This window comes from Piliocolobus tephrosceles, chromosome 7 (assembly GCF_002776525.5).
Source record: "Piliocolobus tephrosceles isolate RC106 chromosome 7, ASM277652v3, whole genome shotgun sequence".
In the NCBI taxonomy this organism is placed as follows: Eukaryota; Metazoa; Chordata; class Mammalia; order Primates; family Cercopithecidae; genus Piliocolobus; species Piliocolobus tephrosceles.
Window position 1 is genome coordinate 134,501,969 of NC_045440.1, and position 25,663 is coordinate 134,527,631.

Below are 25,663 nucleotides of genomic sequence, written 5' to 3' on the forward strand. Positions count from 1 at the left end.
AAAAAAAAAAAAAAAAAAAAAAAAAAAAAAAAAAAAAAAAAAAAATCTATTTCAGACTCCTTATCCACAGAGAGATGATCAGGGAAGTTCCCTTACAGAGCTGATGGATAGAGTTTCCAGCCTTCCATGTTTCCATGCCTGGGATAGTCCCAAGAACTCTTCCTAGGTGAGGGGGAGGAAAACCACAGTGCTTTCCTAGACTTTCCATTATGACTGTAAGCTAAAAGGCACTGAAAAATTCTTACGTTTCTATAAGATGTAGAAGATGCTTATAACTAAAACAATTATCTAGTTAATTGCCTAAACTATAACTGTACTCTGTATTTTTTTCTTTCTTTCTTTTCTTTCTTTCTTTCTTTTTTTTTTTTTGAGACAGAGTTTTGCTCTTGTTGCCCAGGCTGCAATGCAATGGTGCGATCTCGCCTCAACACAACCTCCGCCTTGCGGGTTCAAGCGATTCTCCTGCCTCAGCCTCCCATGTAGCTGGGATTACAGGCATATGCCACCATGCCCAGCGAATTTTTTGTATTTTTAGTAGAGACAGGGTTTCTCCATGTTGGTCAGGCTGGTCTCGAACTCCTAACCTCAGGTGATCTGCTTGCCTCAGCCTTCCAAAGTGCTGGGCTCATAGGCGTGAACCACTGTGCGCAGCCACTCTGTCTTTGTATCAAAGATTGTAGGTGAGATTACAGAATCTTCTAGGTGGAGTGAACTGTAATTGTCATCTTGCTCCAACCTTTACTAATGCCGGTTTAATTCAGTAATATCTATCAGGTACAAGCTGTTAACTCCTGCTTGAATATTTCCAGTGTTGGGGGAAATCAGCTTCTCACTTGGGAGCCCATTTCATCTTTGGATAAATTTAGTTTGATGAAAGAAAATTTTCTAGCACATCTTTTATTAGTATGTATTAATATATTTGTAAAATAAAATTCTCAACTGGGATAATCTGTTCATTTTGCTTTAGTGGATGAAGAAATTTAACCACTGTTCTGTTGTTAAATTCATGCATTCTGTAGCATGGCAGTAGCCTAGAGCATCCTTAAAATAGACCATTTGGACTGGAAGCAATGGCTCATGCCTGTAATCCCAGTGCTTTGGGAGGCCGAGGCGGGTGGATCGTCTGGGGTCAGGAGTTCGAGACCATCGTGGCAAACATGGTGAAACTCTGTCTCTACTAAAAATACAAAAATTAGCTGGGTGTAGTGGTGTGCACCTGTAGTCCCAGCTACTCAGGAGGATGTGGCAGGAGAATCACTTGAACCCAGGAGGCGGAGGTTGCATTGAGTCTGAGATGGTGCCACTGCACTTCAGCCTGGAAGACAAAGTGAGACACTGACTCAAAAAAAGAAAAGAACAAAAAACAAACAAACAAACAAGCAAAAAACATTTGGATAAAAGGCATAATTGCAATGAGACTAATTTTCAGTAGTTTTTAAATTTTGAAATAGGCCATCTTCTCTATCTTCGTTCCTACATCAATAAAGTTGTTATTAAGAGCAATTCTATGAGTGACAGGTGAGTGTGCAGAATCTCTCACTGACATACTTCTTCCCAAGTAAACTGACCTTTGAACAAATGCGGATTTAATCATGTTAAGTTGACTCACAAGGAAACATGCTAACATGTATTTAAGATTGACGGGCTTCAGAAGTGCAAGGCTGGGAGAACACCTGCCCAGGGGTGACAGAAGACCCTAGGGTAGTAATACATTTCCTAACGTTATGCTTTTCCTTGGTAGTGGGGTTAGACTGGGCACATGAGAATTTCAAGAAGAACTTTTAAAAACTTTCCAAACCACCATTCTTCCAGTTCACTCTCCCCCAAATCTTTCATCCTTGGGAGGAAGAACTTTTCATTTCTTGAGTGGTCCAGGCCCCCACCCCCCAACCCCAGCCATGGAGAAGCCAAAAGAGTGGTAACTATTGCTATATTCTTTACCTAGAAGTCCCTGGTTGTAGATGATAATGATGTCTACACATGAAGCATTAAAATTGCTTCAGTGATCAGGTCAATGGCCTCATAATTCTGTAATTCTATATTATACCATTATAGGTGAAATTGGAATTCCTGACTCAGAAAATGCTGGCTTTATGGGACAGGAGCTAGCTAATTGGTCTGATTAAAAAATACACACGAAATGGCACTTGATATCATTTGATTACCTAGAGGGTGGTAGAAACAGCTGTAATTTTGCAAGGTAATATCAAGACAATAAAGGAGTCTTATAAGGCTACTGTCCTGACTAAGGGATGGATTTCTTCCCTAAGCCTCTTTGAAATCTGTCCTTCATATCTGAAGGAAGAGGCCAAGGTATTCATACTATGTTGGGACTTACTAGAGTGGTAAAAACTCAAGAGGAGCCTGATGCTATAACAGAATAAATCTTTAAAAACCATTTTAATAATAAGATCTTGAAAATGACTAGGAGATATGTGATTTAGAAAAATGAAAGAGAAAAGCTGAGACCATTTGGTTTATGCTCCATGTTCCCATTTCTGTTCATCTAAATAAGACATGGAGTGGTTCAACAAGTTCTGAATGTCTCCAAGACAAAAATGCACATTTTGCTTATTACCTAATTCCAGAGTCCAACATCCTAACCCATCAGAAAATTCATTCATTTGCTTAGCCTTCTTTTCTTTGCCCAGACTTCTCCTTTATTGTTTTATTCTAATCATTACAACTCCAATAAAAGTTGATGTGATGAAGTAAGAAACATTTTAGAGTTTATGATGTATTTTTCTTGAAGTTTTTAAAGCCTCCATTTAACTTTGATTTTCTTTATAAATGACAGAAAAAAACTGAGAGACATTCTGGACACAGCTAAGAACCAACTGTACTCAGCCAAATAATTATCTAAAGATTCTCTTGTGTGGCAAATCCTTGGTTTTATGTGGCTGCTAACGGAAAAAAGTAACATTAAATGAATGTTTTTGAAAATACGCAGCATAGAGCTTGGTTCATAGTAAGCGCTATTTACAATAATTATCATAATATAAAACTAGCAAAAGCTTAGTTGTGTGTAACAAATGAGGCTCATACAACTTCAGTTTTGTTTAATATGAATTTGATCTTTTTTTTTTTTTTTTTTTTTTTTGGAGATGGAGTCTTGCTCTGTCACCCAGGCTGGAGTGCAGTGGTATGATCTCAGTTCATTGCAATCTCTGCCTCCCAGCTTCAAGTGATTCTTGTGCCTCAGCCTCCTGAGTAGCTGGGATTACAGGTGCATGCCACTACACCTAGCTAATTTTTGTGTTTTTAGTAGAGGCAGGGTTTTGCCATGTTGGCCAGGCTGGTCTGGAACTCTTGACCTCAAGTGATCCACCCTCCTCAGCCTCCCAAAATGCTAGGATTACAGGCGTAAGCGACCACTCCCGGCCGGGTTTGATCGTTCCATGAGGCATTTTCTGGCTTTGTCTTCTCTTGAGCCATTTTGTCACGAAACTACCTCCTTGATGCTCAAGCTAATCAGCCATTTTTGGGATACACAGTTCACGGGTGGTTCAAGGACTCATCATTCCTTCTCCCACTGGCCTAAGAGAAAAAGTGTTTCACGTGTTCATGTATTCACTTATTTGATTCTTACATGTTCATGGATAGCTAGGGTGATAGAGTTGCCTTTGTTTTCAGGCTACCTTTATCAAGATTGTGTCTGTTGCCAGAAACATGAGGTGGATTATTTGTATATGTGTGTGCCTACATATGTGTACATGTGTGGATATTCATGTCTGGGACAGATACTTGTTTGTGGGAGGGGAATGAATAGAGGATAAAAGAAATGTTCATGGTTTTAAAGTTTTTTTGTTTTGTTTTTTTTTTGTTTTTGCCTCTAAGGTATATTTGCCATATGCATTTTTGTATAACTCCTCCCTTGCAACCCACTGGCTGCATCCTTCATGAATTTCAAACTATATGAAAATCAGGTGCTTAGAAGAAAGACAGGATTTTTCAAGGTGTCACAGAAGTGGTAGAATAGCTTGGGAGTCACAGTGAACTCTATTTGAATCCACACTCTGCTGCCTTGTATTACTGTGGGTCTTGGAAAAGCTGTTCAAACTCTCTGAGACACCCTTACCTGCCAAATAGTACAATTAGTACCTCCATAAAGGACATTGTGACACTTAAGTAAAATGAGGCAAAACATTTAAAATAGTCATGATATGGTAGTAAGTGATCAACAAACATCAGTTTCCTTGTCGCATTGCTGTCTCAGTTGCAATTCATTGCAGCCTCCAAGGCACTTAAGTATTACCTGCATTTCATCTGTACCACCTTGCAAAGTGGCCATTATCATGCCCAGTGTTAGGATGGGAAGTTCCCAGATCACAAGACAGAGTGTAAGTTCCCAGGGTACAGAAGCTGCGGCTTTATGTCTTCCTATATCATCTCAGTATAAGATGCCCAATGGAGTGGACACAAACGGAATCCAACCCAAGTAGACTGAATGCTCTGAGCTGTTCCTGATGGACTTCCCAATAATCAACAGCATGAATGCTCTGAGCTCTGTTGGATGCACTTCCCAAGAATCGCTAGAGTAAATACTCTGAGCCATGCCTGATGGACTCCCAAGGAATCACAAGTGTGGACAGAAAGACAATCTTTTGCAGGAGCAGAAAGAAATCCATGCGTGAAATATCTAATCCTGAGCTGGCTTGTCCTCACAGGAAGAAAAGCATGGCCTTTGGGATGATCAAACACTAATCATCCTTGAAGACAGAAACAATCTTTCTTACCTTTTTTTTTTTTTTTGGAAAATAATGATAATAAGGATCTTAGAATAATCAAATCATTTAGAGAAAAGACAAGCAAATGACACCTACAAATTTAAACACATCTCAGAGGCCAAGGTGGTCACTGCTTGTGCTCCAGTGATCCTGGGAGACTGATGGAAGCACCTCTTCCAATGAGTTCCAAGGCTGTACTTGCTTAAATTAATGAAGGGTGGAACCCTGGTACCCTGGAATACAAGACACATTAAGATGGGCCCTTCCCACCACCATTTTCAATGAAGTACTGTTATTATTTATTTATTTATTTATTTTGGAAACAGCTCTAGAAGAAGCGTGAGATTTATCTTAAAGAGGGTCTTGCCTCGTGCAGGTTTGGGTTGGCAGAGGACTAATTAGAAGGACAAGGGAAAAGAAAGACTATTGCATTTATCCAAACTTCTGTTATATGAATATTGTGCCATTTAATTTTCATGACAACCCCTAAGGGCAGACAATCATACTCATTTCAATGAGATCAAGCCCCTTGCTTCGTATCACCCAACCAGTAACTGGTTGGAACTGGGTTCAAGTCAGGAATCCAGTCTATGTTCTTTCCTCTGTCTTTCAACAAAGACTAAATACTGGTGAGCAAAATGAGGATTTTATACATGTGTGTGGGTATCTATTTGAGTGACAGAAAGATATCAACTTGTCATTACCCATTATTGATCAGTAAACTAATCAACTGTCCTTTATGCCCACTTCTATTTCCAAAGTGGGACTTGAACTGAGGTCTAGTTGATTCCAAAGACTGTGGTCCTGAAGCCATTATTAGCCTCATGGAGATACCTCCTCTAGATTTGTTAAAAGCCATATTACCCTTGAATGAGGATCTGGGGACTTTTTGATGTAAGCTGATCTCTGAAGACGTGAGGCAAGTGACCAACCTGAGTCTCACACTCAATCAAGGACAGAGAAAGATGGCCAAAAACAAGAATAACAAAATCCAAAAAAGAATGTCTACCAAAATGCAGGTCTTCTTGCCAAATCAGAATCTTGGGGGCAGAGTGATGGGATGGTACCTGCATTTCAAACGAGATCCCCAGATGCTTCTTAAGTTTGAAAACTCTTACCCTGAGATGAAGAGAGTTTTAGTACATAAATTTGTCATAAGGACAAAGGATGCCTTTTCTCAAAACAATTAAGAATCAAGAGGAAAAATATCAGCATTAAAAGAAGGAAGGAACTTTAATCTTCCTTGATATGGCTTGATTATAACACTTTACCCACAAAAATGCCTATATACAAAGCATAGTTATCCAATCAATTTTGAAGTATATATTAAACATACCTTAATCTTTATTCAAGACGAGGAAGTCACCTTATTCTAAGGTGATAACATTGTTTTTGGAACACTTAGCTTAATGAAATAATTCCAAATAAGTGTTCCTATGTTATTAAGCTCTCCTAAGACGTTAAAGGTTTTGGGTTGGCTACTCTGGCTTGGAAACATCCATAAGTAAATGTAATTAATTGTCTTCCCTATCCTAAGCCTAATTCAGAGTCCTTTCCCAGAAGAGAAGTGAGGACCAGAGGCTGAGAAACATCATCTTATAAGTGCTCTGAAAATGGAAGGGCCCAAGATAGGTGATCCCACAAAAGGTTAAGTTCCTCAGTGTGTAAAGAAGGCTCACAAATCAAAAAGACAAAGGTGAGCACTGCAATAATAGATGGGCGATGAAGACAAATGTGTAATTCATACCATTAAGGTACGAGAAATGTGCAAGTCACAAAAGGAGAAATATAAAGGCCAAAATATGTACTGACAACCCTTCAACTGCAATAATAATTTTAAAAATAAAAACAGAAATGCCAGGCTGGTGCTGCTTTTTACTTCTTATCAAATTGACAAATTTTAAAAAGTGTAAGCACAATTTTTTAGGGCAATTTCAAAATGACTATTAAGTATTTTTAAATGTGAATTCTCTTTCACCCACCCCTAGGATTTTATCCTAAAAAATAAATAAGCAAAAATGCGTAACTTAATTATGAGAATAGTCATTACAACACAATTTGTAATTTATAACAGTGAAAAACTTTTTTAAAAAACCTGAAATGGTTAAAATGTGCAATGAGATAGTATGTGAATACTAAAATCACTGTGTAATTGAAGATTTAATTATGGGGAAAAAAGCTCAAGCAAAGAATGCTTAGCACTATGTTACAATGCCCTGTGCATACAATGGTCTATTTTTATAAAAGTTGTTGATATGGTTTGGTTCTGTGTCCCCACCCAAATCTCATCTTGTAGCTCCCATAATTCTCACATGTTGTGGGAGGGACCAGTGGGAGATGACTGAATCATGGGGGTGGGTCTTTCCTGTGCTGTTCTCATGATAGTGAATGGGTCTCGTGAGATATGATGGTTTTTAAAATGGGAGTTTCCCTGCACAAGCTCTCTCTTTGCCTGATGCTAGCCACGTAAGATGTGACTTGCTCCTCCTTCACCTTCCACCATGATTGTGAGGCCTCCCCAGCCATGTGGAACTGTAAGTCCAGTAAACCTACCTCTTTCTTTTGTAAATTGCCCCATCTTAGGTATGTCTTTTCCAGCAGCATGAAAATGGACAAATACGGTTGTGTACATAAGTCTATAGATTCACACTCATGTAAGACCAGAATGACAGATGCCAGAAAGGTAACAGTGGTTACCCTGGGTTGAAAGATCCAAACAGATTTCATTTTTTTCTTTTTGCCTTATACTTAGTATCAACTTTTATTAGTGAAAATGCATTCTTCTATTAATAAGAAAATATCAAATAAGAAATGCTCAATAAGGAAATACCAATATGATTGGTAGCATCAGACAGACACATTATGTTTTCTACATCTCTTTACCATAGTTCTGATTTGTGCTTGCCCATGAGATCTGTAAGGCCACTTAGGAAATATTTAGCCTGACTAAAGAAGGGCAAAGGATTCATCTGTGGGAGGAGCTGAAGAAGGCCTTTGGCAACTGGAATAGGTCCCATCTCCACTATCCAGAGGTCTGCTTAGAAAGTCCTGATGATTGGCTGGGTAGTGAAGGAAGGTGTTGAGTCACTAATTCTAACCTGGCTGAGGCCCAAGTGTTGGGTCACATGACCTGTTACATATCATCCACACTGGGTGATTTTTGAGAGTGAAGGGAGGTGATACTAATTTCACATTGTAAAAATAGGCATCTACTACTCTCCCGGGCAAACCAGGACATATGGCCACCATTGTCATAGGAAATTCATAGATTTATAGCATTAACTGCTGAAGTGGTCAGGAGCTGTCCAATGTCCTCATTTCACAGATAACGAATCCAAGGACTAGAGAAGGAAAGATGTGTTTGCTAAGCTACATGAGTCATGAACACACTGTTCTGAAGCTTAACTCAGAAGACTCCTGTGAGGGAGCAGGGAGTGAGCCACCTTTGAAATTCCATGGCAGGGAGTACACAGAACTTTTATTCTCTGCTGAAACTCCACTGAAAAGAGTCACATCAAAATTGACCCATGCCTTTCGGCTCTTAGAGTTCACAAAAAATATCCTGATAACAGCTACAGGGGGTGAGGCAGTCTTATCTAACCTTCTTTAACTGAGTCTTTATTCATTTCCTTATTCATTCAACAAGTATTTATGCAATACCATGAAGTATATAAAAGTCCTGTTTCACATAGCGTTGTAGATAGGTATGCCGATTATTATAGGCAAATGTGACCAGGGAATGTCTGAATGATATTTCTATACATTTCAATGGAGCTTTGTTCATTTCAGTGTTTGAACATTTCAGTGTTCTCATAAAGGTGGAAAGGCAAACGGGTTCCCTTATTCATGTATCTTCTTATTGTTCAAGCAGAATAAAGCCTTTTCTTTCCTACAAAGATTGCAAAGGAACAATTATTTCCATTTCCATTTTTCCTTTCAGAAAACATACTTTTATGGTCCAGGCTTGTTCCCAAGAAGAAGGGTAGGGCAATGGGAAAAGAAGAGGCTTTAGAATAATAAATATTGTATATATTTTTAAAATTCTAAGATATATATTCTTACTAAAAATGTACAATTTTCCTTAAAATGTGCACTTTAACATCTCTGAAATCAGCATACACCTTATTATCAAGGGAATCCTAAAATCTTGAGTTCCTTCCAGGGAGGTTTGCAATTGCTTCCGTGGTCACCAGGTGGCAATATCAACCCAGGATCATTTTAAATTAAATTCTATGATAATTTTTTTTTTTTTTTTTGTCCACATTCTAAGTGTAAATCCATGCAGCAAACCTATGCAGATTCCATTTTGGAGTTTAAATTCTTGGGGAGCTTCTTCCCTTTATTTAATCAATACCAGGATATAGGCATGTGGGTTTCCTCACTGCCCTTGCCTAAGGGGGATGTCCTACCAGCCCCAGCCCCCTCACATCCTTACCCTGAGGGTGTAAGCCCAGTTTATTAGTGTGTGTTTCCTCTTAGAAACCCATATTGAGTTTCTTTTTCCTTTCTGAGTGCTGTATAGAAAATAGAGCATCTCACAGTTGATGACACCTTAGCGTAAATGAAATATGGTAGCTGGATTTTGAGATCTAAGATCTCTACTTAACCTCTTGGAAGTTTAGTTTCTTCTTCTGTAAGTGGAATAGTAAACTGACATATCTAACAGCAAGCACAGAGGAATTGCATATTAATGCTATTTTCTGATTCTGGAATCCTATGTGTTTGAAAGCCTTGTTTTAATTTTGTTATGGCTCTAGAACCCTTTCCTACTTAGCCTTTCCTGTAAACTCCCTCTCTATGCCTCCCACTGCATCCAAAGTTCAACAAAAGGAAAATGAAGACAGCACAGGATTGTCTTCTTCGTATGAAACCCTGGGAAATCAAGTCCTGGGAACTCCTGGCAGAGGCAGCATAGTCAACAGAAAAGAGCAGTGGCTATGGCATCATGGTGGGCGCAGATTCCAGTCCCTCTCTGACAGTTTGACTTTGGGAAAATGTCATAATAATTTCTCCATGTCTCCTTTCATCCATCAAGTATAAAATGAGGTTCATAATAACGTCTACTTTATATTACTGTTGTTGTCAGTTGATTTATGCAGACAGCTTAGAAATAGTGCCTGGCACTTGGTAAATACCCAGTGAATGTTACTTGTGATATATTCTCTGCTCAGCAGTAACACAGTCCCTAGAGATGATCTCAGAGCAAGAGTCAATGAAGAATATCTCTGTGACAGAAGAGAAGTAATCGTTTTCTGATGTGTCCTGTTGCCGTCACCACTGGGGAACTCATGTAATGCTTAGCACAGGTTAGGTGGTCTGTGGCTAAACTGTCAATGGGCAAGTCCCATGTTTGTTCAGGGTGCTGTCCTTTGGCTCTTCTAGAAGAATCTTCCCTGGTCACAGAAATCAACCTCAGGCATGCTGTGCCTCCCTTAGGTCCATTTCTGGTCCAATACCAGATGGCTGCAGATGAGATGTGAATGCCATTAAATAAAACACACTAGAAACTATCTGTAGTATGCGGGGGTTAGGTTATTAGTGAGGCAAGTACGTGTTGAGCAAAAACAAATAAAAGTGTTTTGTATAGCTCTGGACACAGGCATTTACACAAGCTAATTGAGAAGATTCTTTGTAATGCCATCAGCTCTTCATCCTAGCTTCTTCAATGCAGTAACCAGGAAAGAAACTGCATTTATTTTGGTCCTTAAGCCCTTAATCATATGATGAATAGGAGAAGTGTGTCTGTTACTTGTTTTGTGGGGGGTTGAGGGAGGCAAAATGTTTCTTTTCCTTTTGTTTTGTTAGTACATAGACACAATCCATCTCAAATTGGGAACTGTAGGTGAAGGTATTAATTTTGGAGTCTGCAATCCTGAGGTGGTTATCAACGAAGCTCATTGGGAATGGTGTATGTGCACAGAATTGTGAATTCTCTGAACTAAGGAAAGCAAATCTCCCAGGCAGCTGAACAAATTTACAAAAAAATTGCTCACTGGAGCTTTACAGAGTATTGAATCAAACTCCAGAAATTTGCTTGTAGATTCCCTGCTGTTCCTGCCTGGGGCTCCTGCAGATGCCAGGCACCTCTTGTGCTCAGTCAAGGAAGGTCTGTCAGCTTCCATCAGTGCAAAGGAGCAACCCAGTTAAGCAGGGTCGGCACCCCATCTGCCCACTCCCCTCTCCAGTTCAAAGATGAGGTGGGGGAGGGGAATGGAAAAGTCATCATTAATATGATGATAGCTGCCATCCTTGAACACTTTACCTAATCAAGGTATTGCCCTGAAGACTTCCATATTAACTGTAAGGTGGGTGCATTCATTTTCCTCATTGTACAGAGAGGAACTCATGCTCAGAGAGGTTACTTTACTTATCTAAGGTCACACAGCAAGAAAGTGGCAGAGGTGGAATTCAAATTTGACTCCGAATCCACAACCCATCTTCTTTCTACTAGGCCTAGGTCAGAGGACTCTGAGGCAGCCGACAACTGGGAAAACAGGAGAATAGATATCTAAAGTCTAAGAAAGACAGTGTTTATCACTGATGCTTATATCAAGTTATTGGGTGCCTTCATTATTATGTTAAAATGGTTGCAGCTGATGTGAATTCATCTAAAAGCAAAGGTAGGTGGCTGTTAATGCCACTTGGCTTAATAATCTCAAAGTGGAAGAAACTCTTTTGATGCTTACTGAGTTAAAGGAGTTTTTGTTCTTTGAGTCCTCTTTTCCTTAAAGAGCAAGCTGATGCTCTCTTAATCTAACTTGCATCTCCTTTCATGGCCTTCAGTCTACTCATGATTTTCAAGGAGAAAAAATAAAGACACTACCAAACCAAACCAAAGCAAACAAACAAACAAAGAAACCAAAACCACAGCCCCTGGGCTCTCTCTCCAGTCCCATGAACATTTACAACAATTAACTCGGAAAAAGAGCCACTGTGTAGACCCAGCTCTACCTTGTGCTCCAGGCTGGAGTCTTTAAACATCAGTGAGAATGGCTTGATATGCTCTCTTCTCAATTTATCGCCACTCCGCAAGTCGATGGTATGTTCTATTCTCTTGTTAATTTCCTCAGGCCCAGACTGGACATGCAAAGCTTGTGCAAGATGGTTTGGAAGCAGATTTATTGAATTTCTTGTTAGGGCAGCCAGAGTCTAGGGGGAAAGCACATGCAAACACAATAAACCTGCTAGTCCCCTTTAGATAAAAAAGAAATGCAATGTTTTTAGATCATGTTGCATTGCAAACAGTAATAGCATTCCATGCAGTTGTATTCAGTGAAACCTACAGAAGTTGATCTGATAGCATTTGGTGCAGAGAAATACAACCTGGCAAAATATCACATCCAGAGGGACACTTCCCTTTTCTCTATGTAGGCACACTGAATTCCTTTGGTTGAGGTATTTGGAGAGTTGTTGGCTTAGAAATGTTAATCAAGACCCTTTCTCTAACCAGGCACAACCTGGGTACCAGAGAAAGAGAACCAAAAAATAACGGAAAGTAAATATATGTTAAAAGTCCACAAAAATGATCATCTCCAATTGAGTAGATTCCACATTTTCGTGTGACCTTTCATTTAATGGTGGTGGAGAGACTTGGGGTCTTACAGCTTGCATTTTTTTTTTAGCATCACTCATAGAAAGACAGCCAAATGTGCCAGGATCTGCTCCTTAAACTTGATAAAGATTGTTAATTTTTTTTTATTTTGCTAATATGTCCCTCCCTCAGCATAGGCCATTATATATCTATATATTCATATAGATATATGTGTGTAATTTCTTTTAGGTAAAAAATGCAAGTAAGTTGCAGCCTCCCACCATTTCACAGGGTTACACAGCACGAGACGGGGAAAGGCATAACCACCATGTTTGGTCACTGGATATGGATATATGGATGCAGAAACTGCATTGGCTTACAAAGACACACCAGGTTTGGCAGGGAGACCTTTTCTACTGGTGATTTAGCAGCCATGATAAGATTAACTGGCTAGATCTAGCCAAATGCAGTGTTCACTCACAGCACCAATTTAAGGCAGCTTCTTAGATTAAAAAAAAAAAAAATTGTGAGTTGGACCTGAAGGGATATAGGGATAAGGAAGCTCAACCCATCCTTCCAAGAGATTTCCTTGAGGGAAAGTAGAGGATGCCACGCATCTGTAGAGTGAGTAAGGAAGTAAAAATTCTCTGCCTCTATACACACTCACTGCATTTGCTTTTCTCTGCCAGCTTCCCAGCTTGGCTATGTTTAGAACACAGGCTAGACGAAGATAAGATTATAGAGTCATCAAATGGCAGCCTGTGAGAGGTGACATAGGACCTTGCAGATCCTCTTGCCAAACCTTCAGATATCGATGAGCCTCAGAGAGACTTGCTCATTTGCTGCCAAGCCAGATCTGCTGACTTCAGGACCACAGCTGGAATCAGGAGCTTTGACCTCTGTGAAACCATCCAGCCCACCCCATAAGGATTCTCCCTACGGTGTTGTTGAACCCTTCATTTTAACCTTCATGAAGATAATCAATGTAACATAAATTCAAAGCCTCTAAAGCATTCTACAGCAGGGCTCATCATGGCTAGAATTTACTGAAACCCTCTTCTCCAGCCCTAGAATAAAGAATAGAGCTGCATGTGCTAACATGAGAAAGCAAAATATATGTGCTTAGGGCACTGAAGCATGTAATTTCAGCTCTGAGTACTAAGGAGACTACTACAGCGAAAAAAATAGATGTTAGGGGGAGGCATGTTAGGAGAAGGGCTGGAGCAGAGACAAGGAAGCAAGAACCAATGTTCCAGATAATTGAACAGCAGGATACATGCGGGGCCAGAGAGTTTAGCCCCTGGAATTAAATGCCATTAGTACAGCATCCCAGAAAGCAAAGGAAGCTGAACTGTCAGCCACTTGGTGGATTTCCCATTGGTTTTTTGGGCAGAAGTTTTTTTCATATGGCATGGAAGGTGATAAAACTCCATTTTCCATCTTGGAGAGGAGATGGAAATGACAGTCCAGCTGTCCTTGTCTGACCATACATTCTGACCTTGGGATGCCAGGGTGCCCTTGTAAGTGCTTAGAGCTGGGGTCTAACAGCTGGAGATGAAATCTGCTACATCTAAGCACATTCATAGTTAAGCATCTCTCACTGTCTGATATTTTTATTTGTATATAGTTTTCCTTCTATGAACTAAATTGAGCTTATCCACTCTACCAGTGCCTTATGCCTTCAGTGACTCTAAGACTTTTGGATTTCACAGAGGAGGGAAGTTTCAAAAAATAGTTTGGGGACTAATTTGTTTAAATTACAGTAGCCGCAGCAGCAGCAGCAGCAGCAGCAGTAGCAACAGCAGTAGGAACTACAGCTCTTTAATGTGACCATTATGTAATAGAAGAAAGGGCATTTTTTTTCCTCAACAGGAATGATGCAATCTCAGAATAAAAGACAGTCCTTTACATTGAATACATTTAGTTTAATAAATAACTACCTACTTTGTTCTTATTTTTCTCCTATTGATATAAACTGGTGAAAATGTTAGCAGGAACTGATACTGGTATGTAGAGGACATTTGGAAATTAGGAATAGACATTGCTTCCTGGTTGCCTGTGCTGTATTCAGCTGTCCATTCAGAGAAGGATTCTGCTGCCATTGGCCACTTCTGTAGAACAGAGACCAATGAAATCTCCTCCCTTCGAATCTCCCCTGCTCCTCTCCACATTCTATTGGCTGTCTATGTGGTTGCTTCAAATGAGAGAGACATTTAGAGGCATTCTTCTTTCTTTCATCGCCACCACCAAGTTATGGGTAATAGTTGGCAGGGAGCTCCTTTCATCAAAATGTCAACAATGTGGTGGAGAATTCTTTTCTTGCCCCTGTAGTTATTTTCATTCTTTGCAAGTGTTTTCCTAGCATTTTATGCAGGTAGTCAATTTTCAATGGTATTTTTTTTCTGGTAATTTCCTCTGTCAATTACATGTGACAATTACATGTGCTGTTTGGCCAGCAACCTCTCTAGCACCTACCTCACTTCTTAGGGGTATATGTGCTTAAGGGAAGACCATCATTAACTCAAGATGGCAAGCAAATTGAAACTAGAAAGGGATATCAGGAAATCATCTGCTTTCATTTAATTCCCAGTACACTGCAAAGCATACATATCTTTGGGGGTGACTATGATTTGGGATCATCTGTGATACCCCTCTATCTCATTAGTCATTCGTAATGACCACTAAGACGTCCTTTAGTGGGATAATGTTACCAACATAAAAAATCCATACACTCATATATTCACAGTGATTCATTTGTAGTCAGTAGTGGAGACAGGTATAACTTGCCTTATTTGTCTATTTGGAGTCATTAGAGTCATACCAGAATGAGCTATTTTTAATAGAATAGGGCTTTCTCTTTTTAAGACTTACAGCACCAGTGTGAGCTAGACTGAGATCATGTTTAAAAATAGCATAAGCTTCCAAATAATGATTCCAGTATTAAATTGACCTCCAAAATGTTGAGACGGTTCTTTCACATAAACACCTTAAACAATTGGCTAAAGAATAGGAAAAACAAATGGATGAAATGGAAGAAAATGGAAAATGCCATACTTGACTATAATATAATATATATATAATTGAATACATACATTTGAATGTATGCTTCAATGTATGATTGAAGTATATATTGTATTTATATATATGTATGTGTATACTTAGCTGGTGTTTTTGATATTTGAGATGTCAGATTGAAGCAGCAATATAATACAATGTTATGAATCATGTTATAAATAAATAATGCTATTCATTCACTTTAGCTGGTGCTTAGATATTTGGGAGGTCAGGTTGGAGCAGCAGAAATGGCAGAGTTTGCAGCTGAGATGGCCTCTCACGACTGAGTTTTTTCCCAAAAAGATGTTGAAGCCCGTAGTAAATTTATCCTAATGGAGATTGGTGCTCTCCTCAGGTATTCCCATAAATGCTTCCTCCCTCACAGGTGCTTGAGACAGATCAAAGTGCAAATGTTCTGAGCTGAGTCTCTGATGCTTGACAGTTTGGGGGTTCTGGTGAAAATGATAATGAGAGGGTCGGGTAGCCCTTTGTAAATTGCCATTTGAACGGGCTGGAGGAAGTCACGAATCCTCTTAAGCTCATCATTTGGTTTATGATCAGAACACTCTTCTTTAGGACTTGTCTTTTATCTGTGTTCCTAGTAAAATCCTACTTTTCTTGCAGATCCTATCACTTCAGGGATGGTCATAAAATTTGGTATTCATTCACCAGTTTGTCACGGCAAATAATTCTTCCCAGCAAGATTGCAGGATGAAGGTGTGCTGTCTAGAAACATCCAGTTTTGTTGAGTCAAAACCATTTTAGGTCTTAGGGATCATATACTCAAATCTCAAAAGACCCTGTAAAGCATCCTCATAGACACTGCAAATCAGCTTACACAGTTACAGTACTGGAGTGATCTAATTCATTGTTAGATCCTCCTAATTCACTCTTTCTCAAAAATGTGTTTCAAGAAACACAAGAATGATGAGAAGCTTCATTACAAAATGGTTCTGTGGACCAATCAGTTTAGAAAATGTAGATCCATTATTTGTTTACTGCCATTTCTCCTTACCTTAATTTTGTCTCTTTTGTTTGTTTCTTTGTCCCCAAGGCCTATGACAAAGCCTGATACTGTGTAGTCACTAAAATACTTTGTAACCACAATAAATGTGTTTACTGCATGAAAAATTTCTTATATCTTCCTATCTCAATATACTTTACCGAGATAAAGGCACTGATAAGTTCTGCAGAAATAAGACTTTTAAACTCTGCATCTTCCAAACTTTTTTGAGCACAAATCCCCCTTTTCTTGAATTGCCTCTATATGTTTCATGGAATGCTGTTTGGGAAACAGTGCTTTAAAGTTCTTCCCTGCTATTATTCACAATTTCCACACACTGGTCCTGTTTCTGATCTCTGAACAAGGTCTATATCCATCTCCCTCCATGTGGCTGCTTTCCAGTGTCCTTAGCTTTCTTCACCGGGCACATGAAATTTATTTCCCCAATTGTTCCGTAGGTGACATAGTTTCTACATATTGCACAATTCTTAGTTTGTCCACGCCATGTGGGGACTACTTCACAGAGTACCAGACCCAACGCATGTGGTATCTGACCTTGTGGTGGAGTCTGGGCACCTGACGTAATCTGACCTATTAAGTAATTACTCATATTATACATTGAAACATGTAGCATCTAGGCATGTATCCTACTGCTACTTTAAAAAACAAATAGACATCACCTCCTCCAGGAAGCCTACTCTGAGGCTGCAATTGTCCTTATCACAATTACTATGATTCATTGTAATTGCCTAATTAGGTGATTGTTTCTCTAGACTATGATCTCCTTGAGGCCAGGCACTGTGTTTTATCTATAACTGAGTCTCCAGTCCCTGGTATATTTGCTAGGTTCATAACAAGTGTATATGAAAGGAAGGAATGAATGAGTGGATAGGTGAAAGGCCGAGTGCCTCTAGAGGAAGATTGTCCCCAGGGCAGTGTTTCTGGTCTTTGGCTGCAAAAGTCCCTTTAGTTTTTTCCTGTTCTCTCCCAAATGGACTTCAAATTTTGGAAAGATTCTGTTTACCAAACTGTATTAAATAAGAAGTAGTTTATTTTCCTGCGATTAGATCAAATGCCTAGTTTTTCTCAGCATGAGATAAAAGGCACTACCAATGCAGTTAATATTCCAGCAAGAGCAAGGACCTTTAAAGGCAGCCTAATGATGCTTGCCAATGTGAGGTTTTATTCAGACTTTTGGAATCCAGAGAATGTCACTCCCATTACTACCTGCCAGTGCTGGCTGCTGGAGCGCACCAGAGACCACAGGCTGGCAAGTGGTAACCGTGAGCCTTTTCTGGGACCAGCACCTGGGCTAACTTCAGTTTGTGTGTTCTCCATCAGCCAGTTGGTGGAAGGAGGTTAAGGTCATTAGTGAAAGCACTTTATTCCTTATTAGCTCCCTGACAAGGCACATGTGGTAGTCTTCAGATTTAGCTCTAGTAGTTGTGACTGAGGTCTCACAGAGTGGGCCAACTCATTGCTGATATGGGAAAGACCTAGAGAGAATGTCAAGCTCAGCAATCTCAAGGCACGGCTGTGCAGCTTCTGTCTTTCATGCTGAGATGTCTTAACCTTTCCCAAAGACTCTGCTTGTTTTCAGTTTCAGGCTGGAATCTGCATTCAGAAATAGGTAGGGCCAATAGCTTCCCCAACCTATTCCTGGAGCACGCTTCCATTACCCCCGTGGCAGCATGTTTCTGTGCCTAACTTGGAAGCTTCTGTACCTCTGTTTTAAACTGGCTACCTGCAGCCTTTGGGTTATGGAAAAGGCAGAGATTCCACCTTTTAGTTCTTATGAACTTCCTATGTCCTACAAGATACAGGAAAAACAGTGAGTCTGAGTAAGAGTACCCCAACAGTACACATTACAGGAATTCTTTCTCTACTGTTCGATAAAATGCCAGCCCAACCCCTGGAAGAGAAGCCTTCTACTTTAAAAAGAGTTATTTTGTGTTCTTTTTTTGACAAATTATAATAATATACAATTATGTGGTACATTGTGATATGATATATGAATATGTTGTACAATGATTGGATTAACCTAGTTAATATATCCATCATCTTAAATATTTATCATTTATTCTAAAGAAAGGTTATACCTTGGGAAAGCTTCAAGGTGATCTAGTCTACAATGGTTTGCATTTGAGGACCTCAGGAGAATGCTTGTTATATTTGAAAATGGCACAATTTTTTTCCCTCAAATCTGGGAATGGGGAGATGTGAGATGAAATATTTTCCTAGTAAGAAAGTGCTAAGTGGTATTTGAGTAAACACTGACTTGGGGAGCCCTTGATAAAACATCCACATGAGATCTCCAAGACCCTGTCTTATAACAAGTTTTCCTTCTTATGGGAGTGGAGGTGCTAGTGAATAGGACCATTTCCCATAAGCAAGGTATGTTAGTTAAGATTGTTGCAACTTTTCCTGTCTATACTAAGAGAAAATGAAACGGTACAACCCAATGATCTGTTTGATGCTTTTTTAGTTAGAAATCATGCTTACTTTTCCTTTTATGTTTTGAATATTTATGTCACTGTAATCTGCTTTCCAAGAAAAGCAAATGAATGTTTAACGAGATCTTATTGTGGGAGGAGGTCTGTGGGATTCTGCTTTGGAAAGCGGTTTAAGTAATTTTCATAATAGTCTCATAGCTTCTGCTCCAGGAAACGATATAACAAGGGTCAGAATGTCCATTCTGTTGAAATATTAGCCTAGACATTTCTAATAAGCCTACTGTAGTATTTCAGCACCCCTCTGTTGTCTGATTTCCCAGTTATGAGTAAACGATGTCAGTCTGGGGCTCAGGCCATTTGGGAAATTGTTGCTTCCCATCTTTAGGCAGAATTGGGAGTTTCCAACCATTGCCTGGATGCTAACTTTGATAGGGATGAAGGAATCTGTGAAATCCTTTGATTGACTTTTGTTCCTTGGTGTCCTGAAATTTCAGTCTATGAATGAAGAAAATAAAACAATGGCAGGGGAGGAGCCCCTAGCTCTGGCTGATACCACAGTAGGCACTTACTCATTTGCTAATCGTTTGAACCCCACAACCTCACTCTTGGCTTTTCAAATAATATTGGCAAACTGGAGCATGAAAACAGTTTACTCATTTGGGAGTTTAGGTCCCAGGATATTCAAGCACAATGCTAGGTTGTCTTCCTGGTGTGCTTTGCCTGACATTACATGCCTCGCTTCTTGCTTCAGTTCAATCTACTTCTGGGTCATGGCTTTAGACACAGATGTACTCTCCTGGTTCTCTTGAGATGTGATGTGGGCAAGTGGTCAGCTGTGGCTTGTCTCCAGGCTCAGCCACAATTCCAGGTGATTGGACAGAGCTCACAGGATAAGAAGACTCAGACCTCACAGAGGGAGTTACCAACATTCTGGATTTTCTCCCTTAGACTTGGCCTAAGGACTCCAGCCAGGTTAACTTGGGTCAAGTGGGGTCTGACAATGATTCCCTCCTGCCTGAGAAGCTTGCCTGACTCTATTCCACCAGCCTATTAGCTAATCCTAGACGCTTGCCTCTGATAGCATTCTTTGTGTTCCTTAAAAAGAAGATTCTCATCTCAGTTTGGGAAATGTGATTATGACTGAGACATTACACACTTGGATCATTTTTTTAATCAAAAAATGTTGTTAAACTTCTGCAGAATTGGAGGAAACAGAACTTGGCACACTCATTTAGATCTGACCACTTTGACGCCACACGATTTGAGGCAAATTGTCAATTGAATTGAATTTTTAGCTTTTAAAGTATCACATCTGTAGTAATGTGTGGAACAGATATGCAAACTCCAGAACAGACTTCATCTCGGGATTAGGGATGGTATAAGTGCTGGGATAAGGTATGATCTAGGAATAGAGGCAAGATTTCTGCCAGGATTCACATGGGACTCATAAGTAGGCGAGAGAGAAACGGAAACATCAGTGGTTTGTTCATAGGGCCACAGGGTAGGTGTGAATTGAAATATCTCCTAGCACTGCATTAGCTGGGTTGAAATGTCATTGGCTGTGGTTGGTGAGATGACCACTATCCCGTTGACTGAATGACCTAGAGTTGGCAACTGGAGAATTTTAGCTCAGGAAATGGATAAACAAACATATATCCAGACCTACATTACTCTATTTTCTTGTGAACAACAAAGATGTGGATTTTTTTAGAAGTGTCATTGCCATGGGGAAAAGAAGGGGTGTGTGTGTGTGGGTGTGCATGTTTATGTGTGTGTGTGGGTGTGCATGTTTATGTGTGTGTGTGTTTGTGGTTGTGTTTTCTTAATAGAAATTTTGGGAAAATTGAAATAGAATTATTTACACTTTTAGCTTTGAAGGTTCAGAAGTAACTTTTAATTTAGGCAGATGAAAAACTTATACCTTGGGTTGCTGATAAATTGCTCACGTTTGGTGTTTTAAATTTCTCAGTATGAGTTTTTTCAGACCCCTCTTATACAATTTACTAATCAAGTGTGGTTATTGAAGCTTTCCTTAATTTAGTTCCAGTGGAGCAACAAATTACTGACCTTCAAGAATCCAACATCTCTTACTTTTCACCAGCTGTGTCAGGGCAAAACCGGGAAAAGAAGAAGCCATCTACGCGTTAGAGCTACATTGCTACATCTTTGGAGTTGTGACTTCTGCTTCCTTTTACCCTAACCTTCCCAACACACGCACTTCTATAAGAATGGTGTAATTCGTTTAGCTTTTCTGGCTTTTTATTATCCCGAGTGTTCATTTCCGGGTTATCACTTATGAGTGGTCCTGTGTTTAAGTTTTCCCAAGACCTGAAGTCCAGAGTGGGTGATACTGCATACAATGTATCCAAAGTCCTTACTATCTCACAGTGTGACATGATTCTTTAGGGGACCAAAGGTAACATAAAAGTCAACAGAGTGGGGGCCAGGCGCGGTGGCTCACACCTGTAATCCCAGGAGTTTGGGAGGCCGAGGTGGGTAGATCACGAGGTCAGGAGGATCGAGACCATCCTGGCTAACACAGTGAAAACCCGTCTCTACTAAAAGTACAAAAAATTAGCCCAGCGTGGTGGCAGGCGCCTGTAGTCCCAGCTACTCCGGAGGCTGAGACAGGAGAATGGCGTGAACCCAGGAGGCGGAGCTTGCAGTGAGCCGAGATAACGCCACTGCAGTCCAGCCTGGGCTAAAAAGCGAGACTCTGTATCAAGAAAGAAAAAAAAAGTCACAGAGTAGGAAGAGACACTGCCAAATCTAGTGGTGCATAACCTGAAATTCACAACAGTAGTTTGGGAATCCTTGAGACAGAAGAGGACCTTGCAAAAACTTCCATCCATACTGTATGCTTACTGAAGATAAGCTACTGTAAATCTCTTTTGACACAAGGTGAGGTAAAAATAAGTACATATATAAGTAACCAGGATGAGGCTGTTCAGGCCAACAAAAATAGCAGTTATCTTTTCTCTGGCTAGAATTCAGTCACCTTAGAGTGGGGAGACCCAGGTGTTTGTGTAGAGCAGGAAAACTGGTGGATCAGGGCACATATAAAATTACTTGAAAAATGGGAATAAAAATTCACTCACATCAAATGCAATTTTGCTTGGAAAGAAAAATCTTCCTCGATATGAACTGCACGGTGTCAAACAATAAAAGTTATACTTGGTGGCAAAGAGATGAGAGCAATCCTGGTCTAGCTCAATGAAGACATTTTACACTGAAGAATCTGAGCCCAGTCCTTGGCAAAGTGAACACCAAGACTGACAGAAAATAAATCCCACTTCTTTGTTTTCAAATTGAGGAAATAAGTCAGGGGAAAAGAATCCAGATTTCTGCTTTTTCTCTTCCTACCTATCTTCTCATATTTAAAATATCATACATTTTCACCTTCACATGTTTAAAGTGCTATACATTTATTAGTTCTTGTTAGCTGACAGTTTTATGACTCCCCATACAACATCTCAATATCTCATAAAATAAGAGTCCAATTCGCTTGTTTAGAAAAGTTTTAGCAGGTTATCAGCCATGGGAGTAACTGTGGCTGCATGATGTGTGCTTGACAACCTACATGTATATTTTTCAAGTCTGTGCTTCTACATAAGCCTCAATCCTATCTCTACCTTTATCTCTTCTACCTTAGTCTACCCCCCGGAACTTCAGAGAAAGGAAGGATAATGAGTCAAAGCAAATGGATCAAATTGCCTACTTAATCCATTCAGTGTTCTCTGGAAGGCTTCAAATGCACTTGTCTTTTGAAACAGAATGAAAAACCAGATCCCACTAATGATTCTCCCTGGCTGAACTCAGCAGCTATCCTCAGAGTCAGGGCTAAGGACAGCCTGGGGAGTTTTATTGTCAGAAAAAGCCATGTTACCGGAAGAATGCTGCTTGACTTCAGGAAAATTTCCAACGCTTTCCTTGTTCTTGACCCTAAGTCTGCAAATGTCTTATCTAATAAACATCAAAACGTAATCTGATGTTAAAAAAATTACCTGTAGGGAAAAATATGCCTGTGATTCTCTGCATATTTGTATTGAATATGAACAATTAGATATCCTGTAACTTATCACAGAAGTAGTTACCTCTGAAAACACACCTTTCTAAAGATCAAGATTCAGTATTTCAGGTGTTCTTAGGGGGAGGAATTTCAGGAATTTCAGGTCGGAATTCCCTGTAGGGAAAGAAAAGTCTGTGCTTTGGTCTTGAGCAAAGAAACCCAGGCTGAGATGGTGGACTTGCTTTTTCTCTCGTTCCAAGGTTTTTTTTTTTTTTTTTTTTTTTGAGACGGAGTCTCGCTCTGTCGCCCAAGCTGGAGTGGAGTGGCCGGATCTCAGCTCACTGCAAGCTCCGCCTCCCAGTTTACGCCATTCTCCTGCCTCAGCCTCCTGAGTAGCTGGGACTACACGCGCCCGCCACCTTGCCCGGCTAGTTTTTTTGTATTTTTAGTAGAGACGGGTTTTCACCGTGTTAGCCAGGATGGTCTCGATCTCCTGACCTCGTGATCCACCCGTCTTGGCCTCCCAAAGTGCTGGGATTACAGGCTTGAGCCACTGCACCCGGCCTCGTTCTAAGGCCTTGTTCCCTCATTCTTGGCTTAATTCCCACTTGCCTGTAGATCTCAGCTTAAGGTATTTCCTGATTAACTCAGATCAATTTTCCCTCATCTACTACTCTGTTCTGCAATAATTGTAACAATGTTCACAGCGAGCCTGCTGACCTCTTAGTAGCACCACCAAACTAAGCTCTGGAGTGCTTGCCCCACCTTCGTTTCTCTATCCCCAGAGCCTAGAACTTTACTGGGGTTTCTCAGCAAGCTGTTGATAAATGCATGTCTGAATGAATGAATGAACAAATAAGCATCTTGATAGGATTGCCTTTCTCAAGCTGAATGATAAAAGTAAAATGAGTTTGAATTTAAAGAGTGCATTTTTTCGCATGTCTTCATATTCACAAAAAAAGGGGCCTGCCACTTAGTTTGAACCCACCATTTAGGGGGAGAAACAAGAAGGAAAGAAATCAAATCCCAGGGAATAGTATCACTCAATAAGAGAACATAAAGACCATAGTGAAAACAGGACCTTGAAAGCAGGCAAAGTGTGATGATGTCTGTAATGATGTTTGGGTGTTTATCTACATAAAATCATAACTCAGTTATCCGAGATGCTTAGAGAAAAGGGTAAATTTCATTCCCTAGTTAGGTAAGATTTTACCTCAAATACTTTTTAATTTTTTTTTTGTTTAACTCCTGTTGCTGAATTTGGTATTCATGTTTTAAGACAGTTCACCAGGATAAGCATAACTGTTATCCGACAGTAAGATAACTGTAAACAGTGGATGTCCCCATGGCTTCCTGGTAAGTTATTTATGGATGGTAGAATTCTGAAGTGTATGTGGCTCACCAGTATGGCCACAGTCTCGCAGCCTGTGTCTGAGGTAAGGAAATTGAATAGGGCAATGTCAGAGCTGAAAGGAATTGATGGATCATCCAGTCCAGTTTTCCTATTGTTTAAATGAAGACACCGAGCCTTGGAGGGGAGAAGTGGTTGTCCAAGGTCTCTTAATAGCAACTGGACAAATCTGGCTCCAACTCAGTTCTGCTCAGTTTCTCTTCAGGCCCTTCCACTATCATATGTGCAAATTTTGAATCCTGCAGAGATTTACTCAAAGATCACAAGACTCACAGCCTACAGAATTAACCAGTTCACTCTGAGGAGCCTGAGGCTCAGCATTGGATCCACAAGGAGGTCTTAATCAGGACGGTGATCAGACGAGAATTCTTCCTTTTCTTCTAATAAATACAGAGAACAGGATCTAAGAAAAGTCCCAGCTGGAATTGGTGAAGATATAGTGACCTAAATATATTCTTTGACCACGCTCGCCAGCCCAGCCAGCCCCCACTCTCTTCACATTTCCTTTTCTTCTGGTCTCAACACCTGCCAACTCAAGTGGGACCAAGTCAAATGGTTGTTTGTTTGCTTTACTACTAGGCACATGTGAGAGGCTGCCTAGTGTTGCCTTTTTCCAGGCAAACAATCATCATGCCAGGACACTCATGCAATTAGATCCTTCTTGGTTGGATAGGATTTCCAAAATTTAGCTGGAGCAGAATCTGGTCATTCCCTGATGCTTTCATATAAAATTTCTAAATCACTCTGGTGAGTAACTCAAATATATGAGACCCATATATATGAGAGGGTGAATACATGTACATACACATACACACCCCACACAAACATACACACCTCACACATACATACACATACACACACCACACACACACATATATACACACTACACACACACCACCCCACACATACATGCACATATACATACCACACACACACCACACCACACATACATACACATATACATACACACCACACACATATATACACACTACACACACCACCCCACACATACATATACATATACATACACACCACACCCACATACTACACACACACCACACATACATACACATACACACCACACATGCATATATACACACTACACACACACCACACCACACATACATACACATATACATACACACCATGCACGCATATATACACACTACACACACACCACACACACACACCACACACCACATCACACAAATACACATATACACACATCACACACATACACACATGCACATATATCACATATATATCATACATATACACACACACCATACGTACATACACATACACATACATACACCACACACTACATGCCTACCACACACAGACATATTCTTGCACACAACACACACAGCCGCACGTGGAAAGCAAATACTTTTCATTGCCTGGAATATAGATAAACATCCACAAGGTCACCAACAGTGATAGGAGTAGAGAGCTTTACACATGTATATACACAC

At 40.1% G+C, this 25,663-nt stretch overlaps 1 protein-coding gene across 2 annotated transcripts in view; it reads right to left on the reverse strand.

Moving 5' to 3' along the window:
• The window catches only part of ADCY8 (adenylate cyclase 8), a 269,745-nt gene that overhangs the window by 97,754 nt on the left and 146,328 nt on the right, over window positions 1–25,663 (reverse strand). For both annotated transcript variants that reach the window (XM_023222984.2, XM_023222991.2), the window contains exon 8: window positions 11,679–11,876. In XM_023222984.2, coding sequence (XP_023078752.1) covers window positions 11,679–11,876 — 198 coding nt within the window. The remainder of the gene's footprint in view (window positions 1–11,678; window positions 11,877–25,663) is intronic.